This window comes from Entelurus aequoreus, linkage group LG12 (genome assembly GCF_033978785.1).
Source record: "Entelurus aequoreus isolate RoL-2023_Sb linkage group LG12, RoL_Eaeq_v1.1, whole genome shotgun sequence".
NCBI lineage: Eukaryota > Metazoa > Chordata > Actinopteri > Syngnathiformes > Syngnathidae > Entelurus > Entelurus aequoreus.
In genome coordinates, this window is record NC_084742.1 from 10,755,724 (window position 1) to 10,781,352 (window position 25,629).

General features: G+C 38.9%; 2 protein-coding genes across 6 annotated transcripts in view; both read left to right on the forward strand.

Moving 5' to 3' along the window:
• Window positions 1–1,975: 1,975 nt before the first annotated feature.
• On the forward strand, window positions 1,976–14,607 carry hmg20a (high mobility group 20A). Of its 3 annotated transcripts, none has more exons than XM_062066796.1 (9): window positions 1,976–2,259; window positions 5,324–5,398; window positions 8,635–8,844; window positions 8,903–9,035; window positions 10,836–10,873; window positions 10,985–11,057; window positions 11,140–11,355; window positions 13,821–13,953; window positions 14,255–14,607. In XM_062066796.1, exons 2-9 carry the CDS (start codon window positions 5,336–5,338, stop codon window positions 14,256–14,258), a joined length of 870 nt encoding a protein of 289 aa, XP_061922780.1. In that variant the 5' UTR covers window positions 1,976–2,259; window positions 5,324–5,335; the 3' UTR covers window positions 14,259–14,607. The 3 variants fall into 3 exon arrangements, with proteins under 3 accessions (XP_061922780.1, XP_061922779.1, XP_061922778.1); XM_062066794.1 differs by having other exon boundaries at window positions 1,979–2,259; window positions 10,982–11,057; window positions 14,255–14,605; XM_062066795.1 differs by lacking the exon at window positions 14,255–14,607 and having other exon boundaries at window positions 1,977–2,259; window positions 10,982–11,057; window positions 13,821–13,957.
• A 6,296-nt stretch (window positions 14,608–20,903) lies between these two features.
• syt12 (synaptotagmin XII) overlaps window positions 20,904–25,629 on the forward strand; it is a 100,730-nt gene continuing 96,004 nt past the window's right edge. For all 3 annotated transcript variants that reach the window (XM_062064682.1, XM_062064681.1, XM_062064680.1), the window contains exon 1: window positions 20,904–21,132. The gene's annotated coding sequence lies outside the window, so the exon portion shown is untranslated. The remainder of the gene's footprint in view (window positions 21,133–25,629) is intronic.

The window sequence follows — 25,629 nt, forward strand, 5'->3', positions numbered from 1 at the left end:
GGTCCGTAATATCATCAAAAGATTCAGAGAATCTGGAGAAATCACTGCACGTAAGTGATGATAGTACGGACCTTCGATCCCTCAGGCGGTACTGCATCAAAAAGCGACATCAGTGTGTTGGGCTCAGGAACACTTCAGAAAACCACTGTCAGTAACTACAGTTTGTTGCTACATCTGTAAGTGCAAGTTAAAACTCTACTATGCAAAGCGAAAGCCATTTATCAACAACACCCAGAAACGTCGCCGGCTTCGCTGGGCCCGAGCTCATCCAAGATTGACTGATGGAAAGTGTCAAAGTGTTCTGTGGTCTGACGAGTCCACATTTCAAATTGTTTTTGGAAATTGTGGACGTCGTGTCCTCTGGAACAAAGAGGAAAAGAACCATCCAGATTGTTATTGGCGCAAAGTTTAAAAGCCAGCATCTGTGATGGTATGGGGGTGTATTAGTGCCCAAGGCATGGGTAACTTACACATCTGTGAAGGCGCCATTAATGCTGAAAGGTACATACAGGTTTTGGAGCAACATATGTTGCCATCCAAGCAACGTTATCATGGACGCCCCTGCTTATTTCAGCAAGACAATGCCAAGCCACGTGTTACAACAGCGTGGTTTCATAGTAAAAGAGTGCTGGTACTAGACTGGCCTGCCTGTAGTCCAGACCTGTCTCCCATTGAAAATGTGTGGCGCAATATGAAGCCTAAAATACGATAATGCAGATAATGTTGAACTACTTAAGCTGTACATCAAGCAAGAATGGGAAAGAATTCCACCTGAAAAGCTTCAAAAATTGGTCTCCTCAGTTCCCAAATGTTAACTGATTGTTGTTAAAAGGAAAGGCCATGTAACACAGTGGTAAAAATGCACCTGTGCCAACTATTTTGCACTGTGTTGCTGCCATTAGTCATTCTGTTAAGCTAATGATTATTTGCAAAAGAAAAAAAAATGTTTCTCAGTTGGAACATTAAATATCTTGTCTTTGCAGTCTATTCAATTGAATATAAGTTCAAAAGGATTTGCAAATAATTGTATTCTGTTTTTATTTACAAATTACACAACGTGCCAACTTCACTGGTTTGGGGTTTTGTAAAAAAAAACATACAAAAAGTGATTTTTTTTTTTCCTTCTTGTAACAAATCAGAAAGCAATAATTTATTATCGCAACACACACCGAGTGATCACCACAAAATAATACAGGAAATGCGATAAAATGCCAATTGACAATTACACTACTTTATATACCTGCAGTTTCAAATTTTATACACACATTATCAACATAGTTTTACTATAATATTATGAAATATGAACCTACTCAGTGGCCTAGTGGTTAGAGTGTCCGCCCTGAGATCGGTAGGTTGTGAGTTCAAACCCCGGCCGAGTCATACCAAAGACTATAAAAATGGGACCCGTTACCTCCCTGCTTGGCACTCAGCATCAAGGGTTGGAATTGGGGGTTAAATCACAAAAAATGATTCCCGGCCGCGGCACTGCTGCTGCCCACTGCTCCCCTCACCTCCCAGGGGTTGATGAAGGGGATGGGTCAAATGCAGAGGACAAATTTCACCACACCTAGTGTGTGTGTGACAATCATTGGTGCTTTAACTTTAACTTAATTTCAAATTGCATCAACAAAACACATGTTTCTTAACGTATCTCTTTCAAAGTTTAATCTTGCAGGATCACTGGACAGCTCTCGAATAAGTTAATTACTGCCCCCATGTGGATTATACGTATATTGCACGCATCTGGTCTGATAAAAACTACACCAATGATGTAGAAGGCTCAAAAACGTATTAATCTCCTAGGATGTGTTTGGCATTATAGGGCGTGAGAGTTTACACCTGACAATACCTAAGTCACTGTATTTATATTTAAAAATTTTAAAAAAGAATTGGGTGTAGTATATAAAATGGCCTTTAGGTGGTAGCAGCACCTGCAAGTGGTATCAGTTGCCGACACGAAGAAGACACACATAGAAAGACACCATGTAGACTAGAGCAACGTTTGCCCTATCGCTCATATGTTAGTGTCAATTTGTAATTAATGTTGTTTAGTACTGATAATTGCAATTTTTTTTACAACATTATTAACCAAAAAATAAAGGCACGTCAAAACGTCAAAAATAGCGCTGTCTACGTAAAAAAGACACATGAAAGCGATCTACATGCTCAGCTCTAGGGCAGTGGATAGCCATTAGCTGTATTGTTGTGATAGGAGAGCATCGTTTGCTCGCGTCCAGCAACGGTTTCGTACTCACAAAGGTTAGTTTGACTTGTGTGTTCATGTGACATTTGTTCCCACTTTAATATCGTGTGCGGTTCAAGCTGCTGCATTTGGTGAACGTTGACGGGAAGAGAATAGTTTTAAAACGGCCGGGCTTGTGTAGCTACCACCGGCTAATATCTGCAGCTGGCTAGTTAGCTACTCTTCTAAAATAATACATTCATTCTCATTATCGTTAAAGTTCAACACTTTACCGCAGAAATATGAATTGCTATTCTAAAATATGCATATAAGAATTATTCGGTGCTATTGAGTGTTTATTTCATTTTAATACCAAGGTTTGATAATGCAGCCAAATCAAGTAAACGTCATCGGTGAAGTCAACTGGAAGCTGATTTAAATGTGTTATTTTGCTACTAGTTAATTACTTATAACAATGTAAATGTATATAATTCAGAACACGTGTTTTCTAGAATGTCACTCTTTTATAAAAAATAAAATTAACCTGACCTTTACGTCAATATAATTCGAGCTGGCCCATCCTCTACCGGTGAATTAGTGCTTTAATGTAAGTGTATAAACGCTTATATATTTAGTTTATGCGATATTACAGTTTTCAATGTGTTGTTAATTTAATGACTTGTCAAAATGACCAAACTATGTCAATCATTCTGGATTAAACCCCACTGTAGTTAATATTAGGAGATGCGATGTGGGTTGCCAATCAGTAGAGGGCAGTGTAGTGTAAAAACAATGCAGATGTCCCCCAACCTTATTTTGCACCAGGTACCGGTTTAATATAGGCATTATTTTCACGGACCGGCCTTCCATGTGTGGCGGATAAATACATGTATAGCAAATAAGTGCATGAAAAATGAATACATGAAAAAACTCACCATAAAGTTGAATTAGTGGGAGCACCTGGCCTTTTGCCTTTGCAAAAAAGCTTTTTGATTGATTGAAACTTTTATTAGTAGATTGCACAGTACAGTACATATTCCGTACAATTGACCACTAAATGGTAACCCGAATAAGTTTTTCAACTTGTTTAAGTCGGGGTCCACGTAAATCAATTCATGGTACACATATATACTATCAGCATAATACAGTCATCACACAAGTTAATCATCAGAGTACATATATTGAATTATTTACATTATTTACAATCCGGGGGGTGGGAGGTTGGAACGGGGGGGTTAGGTTTTGTTGATATCAGCACTTCAGTCATCAACCTGCTGCGGACTGCAGACGGAACCTAGCTTTTGGCTACGATTTGGCACCTTTAGATTTTATATGTTTATTAATGTGCATTGTCCCATGACACAAAGATGTAACAAATTTTAGCAAATGGCGACTTTGTATTAGGAGTTGTATAATACATCTATGAACAAGCTTATTGGTGTGCCTGGTGGGACTGGCGAAAGTTAAGTATGAGGAAATGCGGTCGGTTATAAATTATTTAATGTCTCTGTGCGGCCCGGTAGCAAACGTGTCACGGACCAGTGGTTGGGGATCACTGGTGTAGAGAAAAGTAATTAACTTACTGCAGTAAATAATTATCTTTGCTAAAACAAATGTTTTTTGTCAGAAAACGTGCTCATTTTTTCTTACTGTATTGTCTTTTGCAGAGGACTACAACCGTATCTAGTGTCGACTACTTTCATCCATCATATTTTCTGCTGTTTTCATAACAGGAACAATACTTTTTTTCAATAACATAATTAAATTGTTTAAATTTTAATGCATCTTCATATTTTTATATGGTAAATTAGTAGTGGTACGTCTTCCTCTCCACCACAGGAGACATCTACTTTTCTTTTACCAAAACCACCTATTGATTAAACCGTGTTATTAATGTTTTTGACCTCGGGGCCCAACTTTTCCACTTCAGAGGGGGACCAGGGCCCACTCAAATATTAACACTGAATTAGTAATCTTACTCTTGATTTCAATCATAGTCATGATTATAACTAACTTACTCACAGTTTAACAGGATAAACCCTGTCAAATAATATGAAGCCATATGTTAATCACTAAGATTATTATCAATTTCTTAGTTCAGGCTGATTACAAATTAAATACTAATCAAATGTACACTGAAAGAAGGTACTCATAAAAACTGATGAAAAATACATTTACATACAATTACACAGTGCTAAATTATTTAAATTCAAACAAAACTGAACATTATTTATTATATAAATGTGTTTCTTGAATAAACTGTCAATAAAATTTAAGTGCAAATAAAAGCATAGCTTAACCACTTTAGTCATAATTTTATGCGCTTTTAGAAACTCCTCTATGACGTTAGCTCCAGACTTCTCCTGTTTGTTTGATATTGTCATTACTGCCACAAGTGGTGGAAAAGTGTATTACAACTGAGTACCCTGTAGGCTCATACGAACCACAGCTGAGAAACAGATATTTTTTTGCGGTCGTCAGTAGACCGATTTTGGCCCAACAAATGGTTAAGAAACACTGGATTCTACACTCTATTACTACTTTTTCAATAGTGCGATTACTGGATCAATTAAACAATCTTCTATTTCATCTAACAAAATCCAACAAATTACATGTTACCGAAAAGCCTAGAATGTTCTCTTTACATCAGAACAAGTAGGTTTTATTGTTTGGTTTGTGTTTGAAAAAGGAACTGTGAAGCGACAAAAATGCATTGCTGGGTTTCAGGAGGACACACAAAATAATCCAAATATTTATCTATCTGTATAAAAAAAGTGACACATTATTCAAGTGTGTGAGGAATGCTGGAAAGGAAAGCTGGACTGGACTTCCCCTTACATTGGAATGAATATTTGTGGCAGATGTCTTCATTCCTTCCACGTTTTCCCACAGCTTTTTGTGGTGGGAAATGTCCTCCAGGATGTTTGACTTTCACTTCCTGTGCAGTGAAGAAGTTGAACATTGAAAAGGATGTTGTAATGTTTAGTCTCAACCCTTTGCCCACAATGTTTACTTTTATTTGGTCGTGAAGTTCAACTATTTTTGTAGACATTTCGAGGAAACGTAGCCACACGCGCTGTGCAATAAACAATAAAAATATGTTTATTGTTCACAAGTAAGTTTGTTCTTCTTCTTCTGCAGGATATAAAAGTCATGGATGAACAGCAAACTCCTGCTGCCAACACAGAGAACACCAACCAGAGAAATGGAGAGGAGGTATTAAACTAATATATAATGTGTACATTTGTAATAAAAATAAAAGCAAAAGCTCATATCTTAACAATCACATTGTAACCTCGAAATCGAATAAAATGTGTTTGTTGTTGGTTTTCCTGCAGAAAATGGTAAAAATAGAATCTGTCAGTTCCAGGGTGAAACTGTCAACATCAAGACCTTCCTTACTGTTTTACAAGAGTTAAGATAAGATGACTTATTTAATGCACAATACTCTTTATCAGAGGTGTCCAAAGTTCACTTCTAATTTTTATCATCCAGCAGCGCATTCTAAAAATAGAATTACAGTATAGACCAAGGGTTGGCAACCCAAAGTGTTGAAAGAGCCATATTGAACCAAAAATACAAAAAACAAATCTGTCTGGAGCCACAACAAATGTATATAAGTCTTATAATGAAGGCAAAACATGATGTAAGTGTCTGTTAGCTGTATTAGCCTACTATCAAAATGACTATGGGTCATACTTGCCAACCCTCCCGATTTTTCCGGGAGACTCCCGAATTTCAGTGCCCCTCCCGAAAATCTCCCGGGGCAACCATTCTCCCACGAATTTCTCCCGATTTTACATTATATAATGTACAGTTTAGTGTCTTTCAACTTTTACATTATGAGAAGCAGTGTCCTCTACAGTGGTCCTTTTTTTATATCGGCCTGGAAAATGTTGTTTCTCAGAAAAGTAAACTAACAGTATAAATGTTTATAATTTAAATACCTCATAAACTGATAGTTTGGCTTCGGTGGCTTCAAATATCTTTTCTGTGTGATGGTTTGAGGTGGCGACTTGTCCAGCCCTGCCGTCCACCCGAGTGCAGCTGGAAAAGGCTGCAGCCCACCCGCCACACGGACAGACAAGCAATTGAAAAATAGATGAATTGAGGATTTATCAAGTAGCTTTTTAGTTTCCTATTTCCCATGTTACACATTTTTTTTTGGTGATTTCCCGCCGTGTGGTGCGACCAGACCAGCTGGCTCTGTGTCGCCTTGGAAACGCTGGAAACAAAAGTGGCGCGCTTCCTTTTGCAGAAAGCAGACATTCTTACCCCCACCAAAAAGGTTATGTTTTAGCCTGGGATTGTTTGTTTGTTAGCAACATAACTTAACCAGTTATGGACAGATATAATGTCCAAAAAACAATTGATTTTATCTACGACGAGTACGAACACACTTCACTTCCTTCTTACGGCGTTCAACACCCCCATCTTGCCCTTTCCGCGCTACGCAGAGGATTCATGGAGATGTAGTTTATTTACAGGCCCGGCCAACGCTAAAACGCCATAAGAAAACTACACTCACCGAGTTTTCGTTTGATACCATCACACACGTCACGGTATTATTGAGAAGACTTTGAATCCAAAATATCGCGGTATGTATGATACCATTAGATCCCTATTCCAGACCCTTTTATCTGCCTTGGGAGGAACTTAGAGGAGGAGCGGTTAGGGCGAAGTGGCCCGTTGTTAGGAGAAAGAATGATCTGCTTGTAAACAGCACTGTTTTGGTTAAAAATGAGAAAAAGGAAGTAATACAGCATCAATCACAAAATAAAGCCATTCGAAGAGTAACCTTTGACCAAAAGACAAATACAGTCTAAGTTAGTGATCTCTTAGGGGCGGTATGGCGTAATGGGTAGAGCGGCCGTGCCAGAAACCTGAGGGTTGCAGGTTCGCTCCCCGCCTCTTCACATCCAAATCGCTGCCGTTGTGTCCTTGGGCAGGACACTTCACCCTTGCCCCCGGTGCCACTCACACTGGTGAATGAATGATGAATGAATGATAGGTGGTGGTCGGAGGGCCCGTAGGCGCAAACTGGCAGCCTCGCTTCCGTCAGTCTACCCCAGGGCAGCTATGGCTACAAATGTAGCTTACCACCACCAGGTGTGAATGAATGATGGGTTCCCACTAGGGATGTCCGATGATGGCTTTTTGCCGATATCCGATATTCCGATATTGTCCAACTCTTTAATTACCGATATCAACCGATACCGATATCAACCGATATACGCAGTCGTGGAATTAACACATTATTATGCCTAATTCGGACAACCAGGTATGGTGAAGATAAGGTACTTTTTTAAAAAAATTAGTAAAATAAGATAAATAAATTAAAAACATTTTCTTGAATAAAAAAGAAAGTACAACAATATAAAAACAGTTACATAGAAACTAGTAATGAATGAAAATTAGTAAAATTAACTTTTAAAGGTTAGTACTATTAGTGGACCAGCAGCACGCACAATCATGTGTGCTTACGGACTGTATCCCTTGCAGACTGTATTGATATATATTGATATATAATGTAGGAACCAGAATATTAATAACAGAAAGAAACAACCCTTTTGTGTAAATGAGTGTAAATGGGGGAGGGAGGTTTTTTCGGTTGGTGCACTAATTGTAAGTGTATCTTGTGTTTTTTATGTTGATTTAATAAAAATAAAAATAAAAACCCGATACCGATAATAAAAAAACCGATACCGATAATTTCCGATATTACATTTTAACGCATATATCGGCCGATAACATCGGCAGGCCGATATTATCGGACATCTCTAGTTCCCACTTCTCTGTGAGCGCTTTGAGTATCTAATAATAGAAAAGCGCAATATAAAATCTAATCCATTCTTATTTTTATTATTATCTCGCATCACACTTTTCCTTATCCTATACTCTGGGAAGGTGAGCGTAGAATGTGGAAAGAACCAAGCAGAGCTATTGCTGCAGAGCCCCAAAATGGCAGCAGGGGAATATAAAAGTGTCCTCTCCGAGACACAGAACAGGCCAAATTCAGCGAAGAGAAGCTATACAACATGAATCACGGCGTGGCTCAGTTGGTAGAGCGGCTGTGTCAGCAACCTGAGGGTTCTGGTCTTCCGCCATCCTAGTGACGTCCGTTGTGTCCTTGTGCCAGACACTTCACCATTGCTCCTGATGGGTCGTGGTTAGGTTCAATCAATCACCAGCTTCTGCCATCCTAGTCATGCCTGTTGTGTCCTTGAGCAAGTCACTTCACCCTTAGGGCCTTGCATGGCAGCTCCCGCGATCAGTGTGTGAATGTGGAAATAGTGTCAAAGCGCTTTGAGTGTCTTGAAGGGAGAAAAACTCTATACAAATATAACCCATTTACCATTTACTTAGACTAAAATTGTTGTTAGACAAGAAATTACTAAAATATTAATTTTGCCACAAGACCTGACACATGTATCATTTTGCAATCATCTCAGAAGACAAGACGTACCAACTGGACCAAAGGGAGAAAGAGGAAGAAGCCCATGAAGGACCGGAATGCGCCCAAGGCGCCACTGACGGGCTACGTCCGCTTCATGAACGACAGGCGCGAGCAGCTGCGGGCCGAGCGTCCCGATGTTCCTTTCCCGGAGATCACCAGGATGCTGGGCAACGAGTGGAGCAAGCTGCCACCCGAGGAGAAGCAGGTATGGGAGCAATCCCGGGAAATGAACCGGGCTCGTCATCCTTTTTGTGTGTTTGCAGCGCTACTTAGAGGAGGCGGAGCGCGACAAGGAGCGCTACATGAGGGAGCTGGAGAAGTACCAGAAAACGGAGGCCTACAAACATTTCACCAGGAAGGTCCAAGAGAAGCAGAAGGGCAAGCGACACCGAGGAGGTGAGGAATGTCTGAAAGTCACTCATCTAAAATTCTTTAAGAGTGTAAGAATAATACAAGATAGACTGTTAAAGCAAGAGAAAGAAAAACTTCTCAGTCTTTGAAGACACTTTGTACATTTTATATTTAATAACACTTAAGAGATCTTAAGCATGTTTTGTGCCATTCACTTTTTTATTTTGAATTAGCCTGTAAAAATGAACATCTATTAGCCAGAAGACATTTATTTAAAAATAAAATAATAATAATAATAATGATTGTCCTTAAATGTCAAAGCCACCCCAAAAAGTGACACATTTATTTCTACCCATGAAAAAATATCACTTTAATGAGTTGTACAAACACAAATACAATCCTTTTGGGATGAATGATATTTTTTTCTCCCAGTCTTTTTATTTATTTATTTATTTTTTGGGGGAATGTAGTTAATCATAGAACTGGCACCCAATGTTATCAAAAACTTTTTATTTTTTTATTTTATTTTATTATTTTTTTTATTATCAGTCCAACAAAATAATACACAATAATACTATAATAATACAATTCCAACTCCAAAACCAATCCCGGCCCAGCAACATTCATTGAACATTCAAAAACTTACTGTTTCTAAAGACTGATAACTTATTTATGTCTATCATTTAGATGGAACTGTAGTTTGTGCTTGCCTTTCTTTGTAGCTGGCTTTTTGGAATCTTCTTTAGCAGCAGGCCTCTTTCATCATAGTGATGCTGGCGTTTCAGGTGACTGATAAGGTTCAATGTGTTGACACAAGGTATTTTTTTTCCCTCCTGGGGGAATGTTTGCCAAACATTTGTTGCAAATAGCACGCGGTATGTCTTCCACTGAAACAATGACGAAGTCCCAAACAATCGACGCCATGTTTGTTTACAATAAGCTCCGGGGACAGACTTACAGCAAGACACATAAGAGAAAATGAGTGCTTTATTTGCTCACCCTAACCCACTTACAACACAGTTTGGGTATTTTTGCCTTATTGTAGCGTTTTTTACTATTATCGGTTATCAGAGCTATATTTAAATATTATAAAATGTTTCTGTGTAAGGTCATAATTTCTCATCAACCCAATAATTATCGTGCACCCCGACACTCCGACACTATTTTACTTCTATGCAGTGTTTTCCACACATTTACTTCTTTGTGGCCGCATTGCCACAAATTAATTTGGATATTTGCCATTACTTGTTAGGAATTCTCCATGTTTATGGACATTTAGGCCTTCCGCCCGAATGCAGCTGATATAGGCTCCAGCACCCCCCGCGACCCGAAAGGGACAAGCGGTAGAAAAAGGATGCATGGATGGATTTTGAGATTTTTTTTATTTTGACACCTTTTACTTTGAAAGTGCCTTTTCCGTTTCCTGTTTTTGCGTATGTTATGATGGGTAGCTTTCTATCGGCGCAGAAGTCATTGGGTGATGGCAGTTTTTTAACGCTTTAAAAATATATTTGACGCAATAATGGTGTCTCCTTAGCATGTGCCATGTTTTATTGATGTTCTAATATTATCTATAATATTTCACATCAGCTGTGTGTATTTAGTGAATAGCATCTGACTGCTAAACCAGTTAGCTAATATGGCAAACCTGCAAATATTATAGTCCAATTGACACAAATTGCTAGTATATTTGCTGCGATTGTTTGTGTTAATATTCACTTCATATGCCTAAAAGGAGCAGACTTTTAGACATTGTGAATCACTTTGTTCTCATCTGGTGAAGCGTGAAAGCTGGAAAATATGACTCATCTGCTGTCCTTGTCTTCTTCTTTCCTTCCTCACCAGATGTGGGGAACCAGGCCGCCAACGAGGCTCTGCATGAGGTTGGCACCTCCTCTTCCTGTGACATCAATATGTCATCAAGTCAATGCAAACGACATCAGGGAAATGACAGTTGTTATCCTTTTCACCTGGTTGTCCGTGTCCATCAGCAGAACGCAGAGGGAAAGGACAGAACCATCTTTGACATCCCCATCTTCACAGAGGAGTTCCTCAACCACAGCAAAGGTGAGCAGCTGACAAGTGCATAAACGATCGTTGCTACTATGTCCAATAAAAGTATAGCTAAATTGCCTGCGCTATTGCGTAGCTCGCGAAGCCGAGATGCGGCAACTCCGGAAGACCAACATGGAGTACGAGGAGCGCAACGCAGCGCTCCAGAAGCACGTGGAGAGCATGCGCGGCGCTGTGGACCGGCTGGAGGGCGACGTGATGCAAGAGCGGGGACGCAACAGTCTTCTCCAGCAGCACCTGGAGACGCTGCGGCAGGCGCTCGCCGCCAGCTTCTCCTCCGTGCCTCTGCCGGGTACAGAACACTACTCAAACATCTCTCCTGTTTTCCAATATCATGTTTACGCTCATGTAAAGTAGTTCCCAGAGCCTGAGCCCCAAACGTGACAAAAACATTTTTTTCACTTGTTAGGTTCTCGTTTGAGAGAAGAGGTTGCATCTTTTCATGTCAAGAAGGACAAACCTCCTTCCTCATAGACATTATACCGCCTTTGACTTGTCTCGAGGTAGATGAGCCTACTCTACCTTACAAAAATAATTAAAAAAAACAGGCTTCACTACACAAATCTTCAAATGCAGCCGCCTCAAGCTCTGCCAACTATCTGTCAGTTAGCTACAGACATTGTGTCCTTTATGTTGTTGTATGTGATATATTGCTTGTCAATTCAGTGCTTTAACTAAGGTAATGTTGCAATTTTCCATGCCAAAAAAGAAAGCATGCCTGATAAAAAAGCGCTCAAAAGTAAGGCTCCCCTTTTTTCAAAATTCGCTAGCTCGATGCTACTTTATTTTGGCTATGCCATAGACATGCTACTGATTAGCATTAACGATTTTACATGGCGATTTCAACACTTTCAAACTTGGTAATGAAAACTACAACTATGATGCCTGTTACAATCAAACAGCTGGTGTGTAATAAATACAATACTTGCAGTACAAACACTTTGTAGGACTCAACAAAAGACAAGACTCGCACATTGAGATTACTTTCTGATTACGGCAACACACCTTTGACAAACTGAAATTAATACCGTATTTTTTGGACTATAAGTCGACGTTTTTTTCATAGTTTGGCCGTGGGTGCGACGTATACTCCGGAGCGACTTATGTGTGAAATTATTAACACATTACCGTAAAATATCAAATAATATTATTTATCTCATTCGCGTGAGCGATGAAGGAAATGTCCGCAATCGTCACACACACGTCAGCATACGTCACTCACACGCCAACAAATAAGAATTCGGTGCATTGTGGGTCATGGAATACTAACTGCTATATGCTATATGCTACTGCCGGAGCTATTAAAATGGATCACATCAACATTGGCGGTAACTTATAAAAACTGAGAAGGGCTGAACTAAAATGGCACCGAAAAGGAAATCATATACTGCAGATTACAAGCCGGACGACGAGTGAAATATGCAGCAGAAAACGGCGATCGAGCAGCAGAAAGAAAGGGAGCGGCGCATACCAGGAACGACAACGAGGAAGAAGATTTCATCGGATTTAGCGATCAGGAGTGACAGATTGTTTGGTAAACGTATAGCATGTTCTATATGTTGTAGTTATTTGAATGACTCTTACCATAATATGTTATGTTAACATACCAGGCACGTTCTCAGTTGGTTATTTGTGCGTCATATAACGTACACTTATTCAGCCTGTTGTTCACTATTCTTTATTTATTTTAAATTGCCTTTCAAATGTCTATTCTTGGTGTTGGATTTTATCAAATAAATTTCCCCCAAAAATGCGACTTATACTCCAGTGCGACGTATATATGTTTTTTGCCGTCTTTATTGTGCATTTTCGGCCGGTGCGACGTATACTCCGGAGCGACTTATAGTCCGAAAAATACGGTACATACTTGCAAATAAGACAAGTGTATGAAAACAAGATGTAACAACTGGACAGCACAGTTATCATTATCAGCTCACTGTTAATTGCCAAAAGGTTCTTTTTTAGAATGTACTTTAAAAATGTTTTACATTGATTACCACACGAACACACAAAAAAGTACAACAAATTGATACCGTTGAGTACCGGTATCAATTTCTAGGTACCAAGGTTTGGTAATGTATTGGTTCAAATGTGAGAAAGGTACTCATTCCTCTGAAAGGACAGTGTATGAAACTTAAGTAAGTGATAGCTACACATCCCTACATCTATTAGGTTAGTGCAGAGTTACACACGCTTAGTCGGAGAAAACTCATTAGCGTTAAAGCTGCACACACAGTAGGACTTACTAAAATCGCTTTCAAACTGTCCAAATTCTAGAATGAGGTACGACATACTACCAACACTATTTACTTTGAAATCAGCATCATTGATTGGTGGTCATTTTGGTCAATCCGTCATCATTTCAGCAGCCACAGGTTATCTTCAACATGTGGAACAGACTCTTGTTTTGATACTTTAATGTGCAACAGCTGCCATCTACACCAGTTGTCAGTCAGCCTGCCAGTAGCATAGTTGGCATGCTTTCTTGTGTGTGGGACTGTAAAGACAGTTGCCAAACCTTGTGAAAGCTCCGCTGACAAGAAGGTGTCTTACTGCAGGAGGTGGCATCCAAGCGTTTTGTCTACCTGCAGATTTGCCAGTTCTGTCTTTAATTGGGCAAGCTGCTCTGTTTGCACCAACGTGACGTCAATGAACAGGTTGAGGCACTGTTTGATGCTGCTGTGAACAACAACCATTCATTCCCTTCAATAACAATCATATTACTCCTTTCTATCAATGTTTCTATCTTATCTGTAGGCAGTGGAGAGATGCCCACCCTGGACAGCATCGACGCCTACATGAAGAGGCTGCACAGCATCATTATGAGCAACCCGCAAGAACACGAGAACCTCATCAGCACTGTGAGAGACCTGGTCAGCCGTCTGGACAGGTAACGCCTCAACTTCTGAGTAACAAACACACAGGTGGCGCTATGTCCCCTTCATGCGAGGTTATTTTAGTCCATGTGAAGACAGAAGAAAGTCATTTCAGGCCCAATAAAAAAAATTATGAACTTTTTATTATCGATTTTATTATGAACTTTTATCTGGATTTGCACCAAAAGGACACAAAATGCAGGCAATTGTTGGAACATTTTTTAATGAAACTATCTTCATTAAAGCTAAAACTAAAGGCCATTATACACAACATTGAAGAAGTGAAAATGTCAATCAACTCTTGTCTTGTCTCAGGTAATTGTGGCAGGTCCAATTAGAGAAGAAGAGAAATCACGCCAGCACTCAGCAAAGTCTCCGTCGCCCCAAAACACTTTTAATATTCTGTAAAGGTGACCAACATGATGTAGCTCCTCTTATTTATTTCTACTTTTTATACAATGAATTTACTTTATTGATCTAGCTGCAGATTTGTCAATGAAAATGAATTAAAAAACACCTTTTTTTATCAACACTTAATTAGCATATTTAAAAGGGAAACATTGTGTAAGTTTGTAAAAAATAATCGTGTTTTTAGCAGTTGATATTTTTAATGCTATGGTGAAGAATGTGCCATTTATTTTGTGTGTTTGTGTTTTCAATAAAGTTTACAAAACAACACAAAATGTAGCCGCTTTCCAATTCATTTATTAAAATGTTTCAAACGCTAAATGTGACGCTAATCCTCTTTACACCGCTTAAGAGATTAATTATACGCTCCCTTTAATTACAATTGATTATCCACCTTTTAACTGCATTGACTCAACTTAAAGCAATGACTGCACTAGTTTACAATGACTGATTAATTAGGTGTAATTCTGCTGCATTTTACCCTGTTAAGTCTTAATGGCAGCGCTGGTTTACAACTGATGGTTAATTACGCTGCTTTTAACCGAGTGAAGTCAACTAATAACTGTACTACTTTACAATTACGGCTGGGATTGCATTTAATTACACTCTGTTGAACTTGGTTAAGTCAACTAATAACTGTTCTTGTTTACAACTGATTAATTCCAGTTATGCTCCATTAAACTGTGTTGAGTCAACTTAACTAATGACTGCGCTAATTTACTATTACTAATTACATTTAATTTCACTCCATTGAAAGGCCTACTGAAATGAATTTTTTTTATTTAAACGGGGATAGCAGATCCATTCTATGTGTCATACTTGATAATTTCGCGATATTGCCATATTTTTGCTGAAAGGATTTAGTAGAGAACAACCACGATAAAGTTCGCAACTTTTAGTCGCTGATAAAAAAAAGCCTTGCCTATACCGGAAATAGCGTGATGTCACAGGAGGAAGGACTCCTCACATTTTCCCATTGTTTACAATGCAGCGAGAGAGATTCGGACAGAGAAAGCGACGATTACCCCATTAATTTGAGCGAGGATGAAAGATTTGTGGATGAGGAAAGTGAGAGTGAAGGACTACAGTGCAGTGCAGGACGTATCTTTTTTCGCTCTGACCGTAACTTAGGTACAAGGGTTCATTGGATTCCACACTTTCTCCTTTTTCTATTGTGGATCACGGATTTGTATTTTAAACCACCTCATATCCTCTTGAAAATGAGAGTCGAGAACGCGAAATGGACATTCACAGTGACTTTTATCTCCACGACAATACATCGGCGAAGCTCTTTAGCTACTGAGCTAACATGATAGCATCGGGCTCAAATGCAGATAGAAACAAAATAAATAAACCCCTGACTGGAAGGATAGACAAAAGATCAACAATTCTATTAAACCATGGACATGTAAATACACGGTTAATAATTTCCAGCTTGGCGAAGCTTAACAATGCTGTTGCTAACGACGCCATTGAAGCTAACTTAGCTACGGGACGGCGGCGGCGGCGGGCGTTGTAGCTTTCGACGACACCCCGGCCGCCATCAGTCGGCAAGAAAAATATATTTCCCCAAAGTTACGTACGTGACATGCACATAGCGACACGCACGTACGGGCAAGCGATCAAATGTTTGGAAGCCAAAGCTGTACTCACGGTAGCGCGTCTGCTATCCAACTCAAAGTCCTCCTGGTTGTGTTGCTGTAGTCCGCCGCTAATACACCGATCGCACCTACAGCTTTCTTCTTTGCAGTCTCCATTGTTCATTAAACAAATTGCAAAAGATTCACCAACACAGATGTCCAGAATACTGTGGAATTTTGGGATGAAAACAGAGCATTTTGTATTGGATTCTATGGGTCAGAATACTTCCGTACCAACCATTGACGTCACGCGCATACGTCATCATACATAAACGTTTTCAACCGGAAGTGTGGCGGGAAATTTAAAATTGCACTTTATAAGTTAACCCGGCCGTATTGGCATGTGTTGCAATGTTAAGATTTCATCATTGATATATAAACTATCAGACTGCGTGGTCGGTAGTAGTGGGTTTCAGTAGGCCATTAAACAAGTTTTGCAACTACTAATTACAATTTATTACACTCATTTAAGTGTGTTAAGTCAACTTAACTAATGACTGCGCTGGTTTACAACTGATGTTTAATTACACTTAATTTATCAGAGTAAATTGACCTAACTAATAGTTTACCGGTACAGGTGAATTACATTGAATTATGCTCTGTTTAACATGGTTAAGTCGACTTAACTAATGACTGCGCTAGTTTTCAATTGCTGATTAATTACAATTAAATAAGCTCGATTTAGCCACATTAAGTAAATTTAACTAACGACTGCGCTGGTTTACAACTGATGTTTAATTACACTTAATTTATACGAGTAAATCGACCTAACTAATAGTTTACAATTACCGGTACAGATTAATTACATTTAATTATGCTCTGTTTAACATGGTTAAGTCAACTTAACTAACGACTGTGCTGGTTAACAAACTCATGAATTACAGTGAGCAAAACTGCTGCTGTCTTCTACTATTTTTGTTTTTGACTCAACATTATGTGGCTTCCTGTTTTCAGTCACCACTGTGCCTCATGTTTTTCTCTCCCTCCACTTTGCTATCTGAGACTTCCTGTCTGCAAAAGGCCACACGTGTCACAGCGTACTAAATAGTAGCCGACACCATGGTTGGTTGAAGTTTTTCTCGAACATGTATACAGTTCCAATATGATACATCACAAATGTTACATATTTTCCTTTTTTTTCCCTTTAAATGTCCGAAAAGTAGTAGAAAGAAGCAAAGTTTACTTAATCCTACCCCTTTTCCACTTCATAGCAATTACTAACACATATGTTCTCTTCCTGTTCTTGATTTGTACACAATTTGCATCAATTTATTCTCAATACAACAGTTCATAAATAGTTAAGTCAGTTATGAATTACTTAATGAGATGAATAATATCTTCTTTTCAATAAGACATAAGATGGCTTGTGTGACACATAAAGCCATCCGATGCACAAGTACATAGAATTCAAATGTTTGCAGACGTTCCATGGTCATCATTTATGGTAATTGAAATTATTTGATTTATTTCCTGGTAAAATGTATTTGTAAATACTTGTATATTTAGGAATTTTGTATTCTAATAAATAATTTTATTTGTATGAATTATTAGCTTATTCATCAAGTTCAAAGATATATATACCAAAAGTATGTAGTAACACAAACCCTTGTGTAGCAAGCATAACCCAAATCTTAGAGACAATTGATGCAATGCAAATAATAAACATGTTCTTTAATGAGTACAACATGATTGTCTTTGGTATTGCATGTCATCACATCGTGCAGGATTATTATGACCTATTCAAGTGTTTGTTCATGGGTATCGAGTATTCAAGTTTTTATTCATGAAGTATTAAAGGATTATTAGTGTTTGCTTATCCCCATTAAGTTCTAGTTAGCAGTAAGTTGGCAGCACAGTGTGTTAGTTTTATGAGTTTAGCTGCTGCCTGCCTCAGTTTTAATGTGTTTTTTGGGGGAGGGCGGGGGATATGTTTGAGTTCTGAATTGTACCACTTCAGGAGTGTTAAGCGATGTCGTCATCCAAAGTATTCCCTCATGACCTCATCTTGAACTTCCTTACCTCCTTCATTCGGGTAGAGGCTGAAGTCCTGTCTGACTATGAGTCAGACTGTCTCAAATTCTGACTCTTGAGTCAGACACTCAGACTCTGATCATTCAGGATGAGAGATGACACCATGTTGTTCAGGCTGTTATGCTATCTAAATCGTTAATCAAATTAATGCTTGAGAGATTAGAGAAACAAATCAATGTTTTCCTACTTATCTTACTCTTTTTGTTTTAAATAAATGACATTTAACCCCAAAAAATTTAAGCAGTAGTGTGTTTAGATTTTTCTTTGGCTTTTTTGTGTGTTTTTTTTACAAAGCCGCCTTAAAAAAGACGGGTAAAATGTTCATTAATTAAAACATTGAAAAAAGATTTCAGTAGGGCAGTCTTTCTCAAATAGTGGGGCGTATGTAGCACTTGGCTGCACTGTAACCACAGTGGGAGATGAGGAAAGACCGGTGTGTTGTTTCCTTTATTGTTAAGAGGTTTACAAGGTTATGCAGAGGGATAGTGTGGAGGTTTCCTTCCTGATGCCGACAGATCCCGCGTGTCTCTGTTTGTGTGTGTTTTTTCTGTCTCCAACTCCAACAACGTGTCTCTGCCCGGCTGCTGCTAATAAAGGCAAAAGGTGATTAGATAACAAGCCCCAGCTGGGCAATCTACTCACCTGCCGCTACTTCGAGGCCCGTCCCTACACACCCCGCTCTGCGGCAGGCCCGCAGGCCACGCCCCCCTCCACATATAGTTATAACAATTTTATAGACATTATATTATTTATATTCACGGTGGAGAATGGGGGGCGCGTAACAGAAAATATTTGGGAAGCACTGCATTAGGGAGACATTATCCAAATCAGCTTTATTGGCAAAGTATATCTAACGCACAAGAAATTTAACTTGGTAGACTGTGCTCCCCTTGTTCAATGAAAGAAATAAAGAAATACGCAACAACCACGAGGGAGCGCTGCACCGTGGCGGCCATCTCCGGTGCCATCTTGGTATGAAAACAAGAGGGAAACTACAAAGAACACAATACATTAAAAGAGCACAGAGCTGATGCAACCAGCTGCCACTTCAGCGGTGCCATTATACATACAGCTACAACAAGTAAAACAATAAAATGAGCAATAAATATTACATATTGTGCACATACCATTGCACCATGTTTAACAACAACAAAGAACACAATTTCAACACCCATAGACCCTGTGGTGCAGCATGGCTAGAGAGGAGCAGAACCAACAAAGCAACCATAGGCTGCCCACTAGCTCTCGTCCGAGCGGATGAGCAAAGAATCCGTTTAGGGAGACCAAAGTGTCCGATATATGCTCATTCAGCGGGGCCCGGTGAAGCTGGCCCAACCCGACGCTCAATGCTAGCTCCACATCTCCTCCGGTTTCTCACACAGACTCCGGTGTGGCAGAGTGCCAGCAGCATTTTGACTCCGGAACGGAGTAATTCACAACTCCCATTGTTTTTGAAGTAGTCAACCTGCGTCAAAGTAATTCCGCATTCAGAGCCCTTGGGAGCAAACAGGCGCTACTATGGTTGCTAAAGCACATTTGGATAAGAATACAGAGCTGTGATTACAGTTGAAAATAATCAATAACAGCATCCGTCTCTGTTCTTGCTCTGCTGTGTGTGAGGCAGAGTAAGGAAACGCCATAATAAATCAAAGACTGGCATATATGCGTTTTTTGTTGTGTTGGGCATACACAATAGTGCCCCGTAAGTTCTACCTAGCAACAAGTGACTTAGTCATAATTAGAGAACTCTCTCTACTTTATAGTTGGAATTTATCCAGCAATTTACATCAGCAAATCATTGTCTTGTAGGTGGCAGCATTCAAAATGTAAAATAATTTCTCAGTTTGAGCCTTTATCCACATCTGCACCAAAATCCTCCCTTTCATTTTTTTTAGTCTGATGTTAGTTCAGCCAATAAATAAGGTAACAATGAAAAAAGCTTCTGACCAACGACAGCCGATCATGACTGTGTCCCACTTCAATCAATCAATCAATCAAAGTTGAACTATATAGCCCTTAATCACAAATGTCTCAAAGGGCTGCACAAGCCACTTCCTACATTACCACCATCATTATTACACTACAGTGTTAAACATTGAAACACTTTGTCATCACCCCATTTAGTGTCAAAACTCCTCATATTACATTTGTCAGCAAAGTTATTTTTAGCCCATTCCTGCTCCATCAGTGATAAGAATTAACGGCAAACTTCCCTAGATATTCTCACTGTTAGTGCTGGTCTTCTAAGGCAGTTTGATCAAGTAAAATTTGTTATCTTACTCTACAAAAATATATTATTGAATTTATTTCCCATTAATTCGTTTTAGCACAAAATATGCATCAAATTAAATCATAGTTGGATTAAAAAGGGCAAACATTTTTTCAAATAACATTCTGTTTAGGGCCCCAGTTTGTCATTTAAGTCCCATCTTAAAACTCATTTGTATACTCTAGCCTTTAAATAGACCCCCCTTTTAGACCAGTTGATCTGCCGTCTCTTTTCTACTCTGCTGCCCCCCTCTCCTTCGTGGGGGTCCCCACATCTGCCGTCCCCTCCAAGGTTTCTCATTGAAGCCCATTGGGTTGAGTTTTTCCTTGCCCTGATGTGGGATCTGAGCCGAGGATGTCGTCGTGGCTTGTGCAGCCCTTTGAGACACTCGTGATTTAGGGCTATATAAATAAACTTTGATTGATTGATTGGATTGATTGATTGATTTCAACAATGTCATCTTCATGAGATGTCACTAACTACTTGTGTTTTTTTTTTTTTTAGCTATCTGCATGAACATATTCAAACAGTATTTTTATGAATATGTATGAAAAGCTACATTTTGGGCCCCCCCACCCCGCCCCCGCCCTGTGTGAGTTGCGCGTTCACGCTGCTCTCGTTGACCAGCCCAGATCTTAGCGAGCGCGCTCCCGCGCCGCCGGAGGAAAGAATGCAGTTGTCCTTTCGCGCAGAAAGACAACACAAGAAACGCCGAATCTGTGGACCAAACACACTCTTTACACTCTCATTGTGCTGACGAGATAAGGATATTTTCGCGAGAAGAGGAAAGGCAGGCGTCGAAAAAAGGAGGAGAAGAAGAAAGACAGCGGTCGAGAGAGTGGGAGGTAAGAAAAAGTTAGCTTGTTGAAAACAGACAAGTCCTCTCGTCCGCCTTTAACTTCCACTTTTGTTTTTATCCTTCTCCGTCCACCTAAATGTCCACTTTCGTCTTGTGTCTGCCAGTTTACGTGACGTTATATGACGTTTCCACGCCACTGCCACGCCTCGCGAGACAGGGACAACACATAGTCAACTTGTACAGACAGCAACATAAACCATGCAAGAAAAACCTAAGAATACATATAGAGAGGCAACATAAAACATGTATAGATAACATGTGGGGACTCCATATAGAGGCAACATTTAGGGACAATGCATAGAGACAACATGTAGAGACATCAAAAATAGGGACAACACCTATAGAGACAAAATTAAAGATATAACAGAAAAACAGAGACAACATAAGTATAAAGACAACACAAGGACACTGATTGAGACAATAAATATACAGACAACATATAAAGACAACATGTAGACATAACATGTATGGACATGTAGGTACTATACATTTAGACAGAGACAACATCTTAAGACAACATGTAGAAAAAACATGCATGGACATCATGTGGGGACTACAAATAGAGACAATGCATTGGGACAACGCAGAGAAAACATGTATGGACTACATTTATGGACTAGGGTTGTATGGTATACTGCTATTAGTATAGTACCGCGATACTAATGAATCATATTCGGTACTATACTGCTTCTGAAAAGTACCGGTCCACCAATTTTTCTTTGTTTGTTTACTTACTATTAAAAGACAAGTTGTCTAGTATGTTCACTATTTTATTTAGGGACAAACTTGCAATAAGAAACATATGTTTAATGTACCATAAGACTTTTTGTTATAATAAAGCCAATAATGCAATTTTTTGTGGTGCCCTTTATTTAGAAAAGTATCCAAAAGTATCGAAATAATTTTAGTACCGGTACCGGTACCAAAATATTGGTATCGGGACAACACTATTAGGGACTATAATTAGAGACAACATGTCAAGACAATACCGAACATGTGGAGACAGCATATAGAGATAACATGTATGGACTACATTTAGGGACAATACATTGAGAAAACATGTTGAGACACTATGTAGATATAACATATATAAACATGTCGAGACACTATGTAGATATAACATATCGGGACAATACATAAAGACAGCATGTATGAACATCATGTGGGGACTCCATATATAGGCAACATTTAGGGACAATACATGGAGACAACATCTTAAGACAACATGTAGAGACATCATATAGGGACAAAACTTATAGAGACAAAATTAAAGATATAACAGAAAAACAGAGACAACATATCTATAAAGACAACACAAGGACACTGATAGAGACAATAAATATAGAGACAACACATAAAGACAACATGTAGCGATAACATGTACGGACATGTAGGTGCTATACACGGAGACAGAGAAAACATCTTAAGACAACATGTAGAAAAAACATGCATGGACATCATATAGAGACAACACAGAGAAAACATGTCAAGACAATACAGACAACATGTGGAGACAGCATATAGAGATAACATGTATGGACTACATTTAGGGACAATGCACAGAGACAACATGTCGAGACACTATGTAGATATAACATATTGTGACAATACATAAAGACAGCATGTATGGACATCATGTGGGGACTCCATATATAGGCAACATTTAGGGACAATACATGGAGACAACATCTTAAGACAACATGTAGAGACATCATATAGGGACAAAACTTATAGAGACAAAATTAAAGATATAACAGAAAAACAGAGACAACATATGTAGAAAGACAACACAAGGACACTGATAGAGACAATAAATATAGAGACAACACATAAAGACAACATGTAGCGATAACATGTATGGACATGTAGGTGCTATACATGGAGACAGAGAAAACATCTTAAGACAACATGTAGAAAAAACATGCATGGACATCATATAGAGACAACACAGAGAAAACATGTCAAGACAATACAGACAACATGTGGAGACAGCATATAGAGATAACATGTATGGACTACATTTAGGGACAATACACAGAGACAACATGTCGAGACACTATGTAGATATAACATATTGTGACAATACATAAAGACAGCATGTATGGACATCATGTGGGGACTCCATATATAGGCAACATTTAGGGACAATACTTAGAAACAACATCTTAAGACAACATGTAGATACATCATATAGGGACAAAACTTATAGAGACAAAATTAAAGACATAACAGAAAAACAGACAACATATCAATCAATCAATGTTTATTTATATGTATAAAGACAACACAAAGACACTGATAGAGACAATAAATATACAGACAACACATAAAGACAACATGTAGCGATAACATGTACGGACATGTAGGTGCTATACATGGAGACAGAGAAAACATCTTAAGACAACATGTAGAAAAAACATGCATGGACATCATATAGAGACAACACAGAGAAAACATGTCAAGACAATACAGACATGTGGAGACAGCATATAGAGATAACATGTATGAACTATATTTAGGGACAATACATTGAGAAAATATGACGAGACACTATGTAGATATAACATATCGTAACAATACATAAAGACAGCATGTATAGACTACATATAGAGACCATGTATAGGAATAATACATAGAGAAAACATGTCAAGACAATAAAGACAACATGTGGAGACAGCATATAGAGATAACATGTATAGACTACATTTAGGGACAATACATGGATAAAACATACAGAGACAACATATACAGACAGCATAGAAGACAACCTACAGGGACAGCAATATAAAGGCCACTTATAGGGACAACAGGACTACTTAAAGTTGGACACCAAACTAAAGCTTGTCATGTAACTAACTAAGCGCAGGTCCTGGCCTCCATCTTTGTCTTTGTGTCTGAATCTGGATTCAGATCTACTTAAGTCTTCATCAAATCCAGGTAAAACCTGGTTTTGTATTGCAAATCCTGATCCTTACTGATAACTGCACAGTCAGGATTAGATCCAGTTTAACATTTTGGCTTCTGAGCTTGCACGTTTGAAAAGAATAAGAATGTTCAGGATTTTCCAAGTGAAAATAGTTCTGTAGTGACCGATTCAGACCCCAATAACTTGAGCTAGAATGTGGTACACTTTGATGCTCTGTAGGTGTCTGAACAGGGTGAAAAGGCATCTTCGATGTTAAATCTGGTTCAAACTAGGTTCAGTATCCGACAGTACTAAACCGCATAATAACAACTGAAAATCCTAAGGCTGGAAATGAAATTTTGGACAGAAATGTGTCTTTGTGTGGACCTCAGTGAAGTATTTGTCTTTCCTGGTATACTACTTGTATATTTTCTTGTTGCTCTTGTTACTGATTCCCACCTAAGTGGACATGGTCAACAAAGACTGCTGTCTCTGGCATTGTTGCCGAATGAGGACAGACCTGGGTTCATATCTATAAAGCTTGCGTATTGGGCTGCAGCTATCAATTATTTTAGTAATAGAGTAATCTATCGGTTAGTTTGTTAGTAATCGGATAAAACACACTTTATAGCCTGAGTGCGTATTTTAGGGAAAAACAAACATTTTGCCGCTTGTTATGACCTTTCGTTCTTTTACCCCTGTAAATGCACATTGTCAACATTCAAATTGTACTTTTAACGTGTGCATTAGTAAAAATATGTATGTTTGTCTTTTTTTAAATGCCGCCACACAGATCACAGCACCCACACACCACCGCTCTCATGTGCGCTCCATTGCATAAAGTTCTGGGCGCTCCGTGCTGTCTGAATTTGATAATTCTTTATTAGTTATTAATTACTAATTATACGATTATTAATTTTTCTAATGGAATAAATCAATTTAATTGATCAATTGTTGTAGCCCTACTTGGGTACGCAGAAAACAGGGCCAAAAAGTTGTGTCATCTATAGAAGTCCCTAATTATTTGAATAAATAGGATAGCATAGACTTTATTCATCCCACAATATGGAAATTATGTGGTTGCGGTGTTGTCCACAAAGAAAGGCAAACAACACACGAAAACAAGAGAGAAACATCAAAGAACACAAATTATAACATAAAATACATTTAAAAAAAAGAGCACAGAGCTGATGCAACCAGGTGCCACTTCAGCGGCGCCATTATACATACAGCCAGAAGTCAAACAACAAAAAAATGAGCAATACATATTGCGCACGTACGTTTGTCTATGCATGGTGTCATGCATAGACAAACAACAAAACAAGACAGCATTTCAACACCCATATAGTGTACACAGCAATGGCCTCTGCAGTGCTCCACGGCATTGTTTGCTGGAGTGAGGGGGCTGCACGAAGTAACCAAGAGAGCCAACTCTGTCCTAGGCTGCCCACTAGCACTTGGCCAATGTGCAGTCCGCACAGAGGAGTGAGAATCCGTCTAGATCTAGGGAGACCAAAGTGTCCGATAAGTGCCCATTCTGCTAGGGCTCCGTGAAGTTTGTTTACCCCGACGCTCCGC